This window comes from Protobothrops mucrosquamatus, unplaced genomic scaffold (genome assembly GCF_001527695.2).
Source record: "Protobothrops mucrosquamatus isolate PMUCROS unplaced genomic scaffold, P.Mucros_1.0 scaffold4259, whole genome shotgun sequence".
In the NCBI taxonomy this organism is placed as follows: domain Eukaryota; kingdom Metazoa; phylum Chordata; class Lepidosauria; order Squamata; family Viperidae; genus Protobothrops; species Protobothrops mucrosquamatus.
In genome coordinates this window covers 53954-58835 of record NW_015390177.1, presented here as the reverse complement: position 1 = coordinate 58835, position 4882 = coordinate 53954, and the positions used below count along the sequence as shown (strand labels likewise).

The 4882-nt window shown below is 37.5% G+C and overlaps 1 protein-coding gene across 1 annotated transcript in view; it reads left to right on the top strand.

The window, feature by feature from the left end:
- GALNT8 (polypeptide N-acetylgalactosaminyltransferase 8) overlaps positions 1–4882 on the top strand; it is an 18726-nt gene that overhangs the window by 10787 nt on the left and 3057 nt on the right. Inside the window, exons 6-8 of the mRNA XM_015828122.1 lie at positions 408–522; positions 2080–2265; positions 3814–3951. Of these exons, the coding sequence (XP_015683608.1) occupies positions 408–522; positions 2080–2265; positions 3814–3951 (439 nt within the window). The remainder of the gene's footprint in view (positions 1–407; positions 523–2079; positions 2266–3813; positions 3952–4882) is intronic.

Here is a 4882-nt window from a genome sequence, read left to right as displayed (position 1 = left end):
ATCTATCTATCTATCTATCTATCTATCTATCTATCTATCTATCTATCTATCTATCTATCTATCTATCTATCTATCTATCTATCTATCTATCTCTATCCCTCTCTACATTACTAGACATACCCAATTCCCGCAACCGTTCCTTATATACCTGTAGACAGAATCTTGCTAAACTAAAGCAAAGAACCTTCACCATTCAAGATACACTCTGAGAATTTCTAGGGAGGCACCATCGTAACTCTCAACCAAACGATCTAAAGTTTGCTGTCCCTTGGTCCTCTGGAATGAAAACCAATAAAAGTCTCCGTGTCCATTCCCTGGTTCTCTTTAATGTTTCATCCAAACATTGTCCATCTTGATAGATGTTCATGAATAAAAGCTGATGACCCTTTTGGTGTTCTTCATATCAGGAGTCCTTCTATCATGGGAATACTTGCCGCAAACAGAGAGTTTTTGGGGAAGATTGGTGTTCTGGATGGCGGAATGCACATTTACGGTGGAGAAAATGTGGAATTAGGCATCAGGGTGAGATTTTTTTTTTAAATTCCCTTGTCTTTTTTTGTACCAGTTCATGTGTTCATTTTTTGCAACTTTCTGTTCTGTCCCAGCCTATGTGAGTCCTTGTTATGCTTACAAGGAGAAGCCCCTGGAACCACAGGAAAAAAACAATCCCCTTTTATTATTCACAGACCTGAGTCCATGTCCAAGGCAAACAAACACAGTTCACAGAAACTCGATTCCTCAACACGAACGGCTGCCTTCAGCCACCAGCACCTCCCACACCTTCCCTTTTATAATTCAGCCAAGGCGTGGCTTCCTAATGCCTTCTCCTTTGCCTTTGGAGCCGCCCCATTGCATCCCTCTGTCCTATTCATTTCTCTTGACTGCGCTTTCGTGCATCCTGGATTTGTCCCAGCTGTTCTTCATCACTGTCCAACTCAGGCTCCCAGCCCAGCTGTGTCTCAGCCTGAGCGCGAGTAAAGGGGCCAGGCTCCTCGTCCGACTGTAAGACTTGGAGCTCCTCAGAGCCTTCCTCTGACTCTGATGTCACTCCAGGCCCCTCCTCCTTCTCAGACTCAGCTGCCGGGTCCACTGACTGGAGAGGAATCACAGCACCTTCTGACCAGCAAAGTTAAAGGGGAAGTCAGATTCACTTAGTCTTGTTCCTGACTTAACAACTGCAGTGATTCCCTTAACGGCCATGGCAAGAAAGGTCGTAAAATGGGGCAAAACTCACTTAACAAATATCTCGCTTAGCCACAGAAATTTTGGGCTCAGTTGTGGTTGTTAAGTTCAGGACTGCCTGTATTGTAGATCATTTGGAGTAGAAGAGGATGTGAGTCTGGGTGTTTTTTCTCAAACTAAGTGTGTGGTGTTGTGTGGCCCAAGGGAAAAACACTTACAGACGCAGCCAATCAGGGGATTCTTGGGAGCCTGCCTAGTGGGTAGGGCTTCTTTCCTCAATTACTGGTTCGCAGCCAGGATTCTTGAGAAAAAAAGAATTATATAGAATGTAGAATTATAGGGCTGGGAAGGACTTTAAAGGTCGTCTAGTCCAACCTCCTGCTGAAGGTAGGAAACCTTCTATCTATCCTGGTCAAATGGTTGTTCAATCTGTTTTGGGAAACCTCCAGTGATGGAGCACCCGCAACTCAGGGAAGCAAACTTAGTCCATTGATTAATCATATGTCTCGCAGTTATTCTGTCAGAGCATGCACAGTCTTTTTTCGCTGAGGTAACCCAGGAGTAAATATAATAAACAGTGGTTTGTAATTAAATGGTGGTTTATATTACAATATCTACAAATATATTAGAAACAAAATACATACACGTGGTGATAATTCAGCAAACTTCGATATACAGCAATTACAGCAGTCAAACGGACGAGAGAGAAAGACTCCAGCAAAAAAACTTCCCTTTTATACTCAGGCTCTTAAAGGGATACACACACCTGCTGAGTCATTCCTATTATTGCATCAGACACATTACATTACATCTTTACACAAGCTGTTTGGCCTTTAAATCATATTTTTTCTTATGAAAAAAACCCCTGAAGACTCTATTCTTATTTTACAATGACAGGCTTGGCAATGCGGCGGGAGAGTTGAAGTCTTGCCGTGTTCAAGGATTGCACACCTGGAACGAGCCCACAAGCCCTATGTGCTGGATTTGGCCCTTGCTGTGAAGAGAAATGCGTTACGTGTCGCAGAAGTGTGGATGGACGAATATAAATACATGGTCTACTATGCCTGGAACGTACCTCTTGAGGTTGTTGGCAAATTTTATCTGTGTAAGAAGTCAATCAATCCATCAGAATAGAGCTGGAGGGGGCCTTGGAGGTCTTCTAGTCCAACCCCCTGCTCAAGCAGGAGACCCTGTACGATTTCAGACAAGTGGTTGTCCAGTCTCTTCTTAAAAACCTCAAGTGATGAAGCACCCACAACTTCTGGTGACAAGTGGTTCCACTGGTTAATTATTCTCACTGTTAGGAAGTTTCTCCTTAATTCTAGGTGGATTCTCTCCTTGATCAGTTTCCAACCATCATTTCTGGTCCTGCCTTCTGGTGCTTTGGAGAATAAATTGACCCCCTCTTCTTTGTGGCAGCCCCTCAGAAACAATGGGTGGAAACCAATCAAGGAGAAACTAATCAAGTATCATAGTTGAGCCTGAAGTGAAGAGGAAGAGACCAAAAATGGATTAAAATAGGGCCAAACCTTTATTGACTGAAGCCCAAGAAAAAAATTATTCTTTCCCAGCCCGGTAGATATTCAAAGATCAGGTGGATCTTTGACAGGTGGACAAGAATTGTTTATCCGCCAATCAAAACTTTGAAGGAACCTCTGTCTCTGCCCTAAGTCACAATTTTCATATTTGAATTGATTTTTCTTGAGCTCTTATTACAGCATATTCTTCCTTTATTTGTTTGATGATTTGATTTTTTATTTTATTATTATTTATTATTTTACTTTATTATTATTATTTTATCTTATTTATTATTTTATTTTACCTTATTAGTTATTTTATTTTATTGAATTTTATTTTATTTTTTTGTTTTATTTTTATTTTATTTTATTTTATATTTTGTTTTATTTTATTTTATTTTTTATTTTATTTCATTATTATTTTTATTTCATTATTATTTTTTATTTTACTTTGTTTTTATTTTATTTTGTTTTGTTTTGTTTTGTTTTATTTATTATTTTATTTTATTTTATTTTTTATTTTATTATTAGTTATTATTTTACTTTATTATTATTATTTTATCTTATTTATTATTTTATTTTACCTTATTAGTTATTTTATTTTATTGAATTTTATTTTATTTTTTTGTTTTATTTTTATTTTATTTTATATTTTGTTTTATTATTTTATTTTATTTCATTATTATTTTTTATTTTACTTTATTATTGTTTTATTTTATCTTATTTATTATTTTATTTTACCTTGTTAGTTATTTTATTTTATTGAATTTTATTTTATGTTATTTATTTTATTATTTTATGTTATTTATTTTTATTTTATATTTTATTTTTAGGTTATTTTATTTTGTTGAATTTATTTATTTGATTTATGTACTGCCCATCTTGTCTAGCTAGGACCTTTCTCTTCCTCTTCCTCCGAACAGCCCTGTATTATTGCGGAAAGTAAATTGTCATGGATATTTTCAGTGCCTGAATAAGACCGTGGAAAGTCCCTCAGATTTTCTCCCGAGGTTTTCTCCCAAACCTCTCTAAGCATACGTTGAAATATCTCTTAATTGAATCATTTGAATTCCGTGTTTGCCATCTCTCTGAAACCGATGTCTTCCTTTTCCAGAATTCCGGCATAGATTACGGAGATGTTTCTTCTCGAAAAGAACTCAGGAAACGACTGAACTGCAAAAGCTTTGATTGGTATATCAAAAATGTCTACCCTAACTTGGTCCCTCAGGTTAACATTGTAGGCTATGGAACAGTAAGTAAAAGCTGGTAAGATGATATATTGTTTGCTTCTCACAAAACAGCACATCACTCGATTTGAGGTGCCCCCCAACACACACACACACACACTGTTTTTCTGAAGGGTCTGCCAAGTTAGCTGGCTAGCTTGCTTTATTTACTGTATATATTTAAATATAAATATTTTTTAATGGTGGTGCAGTGGTTAAAGTGCGATATTGCAGGCTAACTCTGCTCACAGCCTGAAGTTCGATCCTCAAGGTTGACGCAGCCTTCCATCCTTAGGAGGTCGACAAAATGAGGACCCAGATTGTTGGGGGCAGTATGCACGTAATGCTTCTAGCTTGTAAACTGCTCAGAGAGGGCTGTAAAATGCAATGGGGCGATATATAAGCCTAAATAGCCATAGCAACAGCACTTCGACTTATATACCGCTTCACAGTGCTTTACAGCCCTCTTTAAGCGGTTTTACAGAGTCAGCCTTTTGCCCTCCCCCCAACAATCTGGGGTCCACAATCAGAAGGATGGAAACCGGAAGCAACCTTAAGCCAGTCAGGATCGAACTGCTAGCACTAGGCAGAATTAGCTTGCAATACTGCATTTTAACCACTGTGCCGTCATGATTAAATGCTACTGCTAAAGGCTAAATATTTCAATTTATTTTAATTACTCTGGCCGCCCAGGCATCTCTGAGTGGCAAACAAATGAAAAAACTACAATGTCAGTAACCATAACAAATCAAATCAAAGGTAATCAAAGAAGAAAAAGGCCGAGTAGCTCCAAATAATAATCAACTGCAGATTCCATGGAGATGCGTTGGGCTGTATAATGTGTGTGAATGAATACTTAAACCTGCCATATCTATCTATCTATCTATCTATCTATCTATCTATCTATCTATCTATCTATCTATCTATCTATCTATCTATCTATCTATCTATCTATCT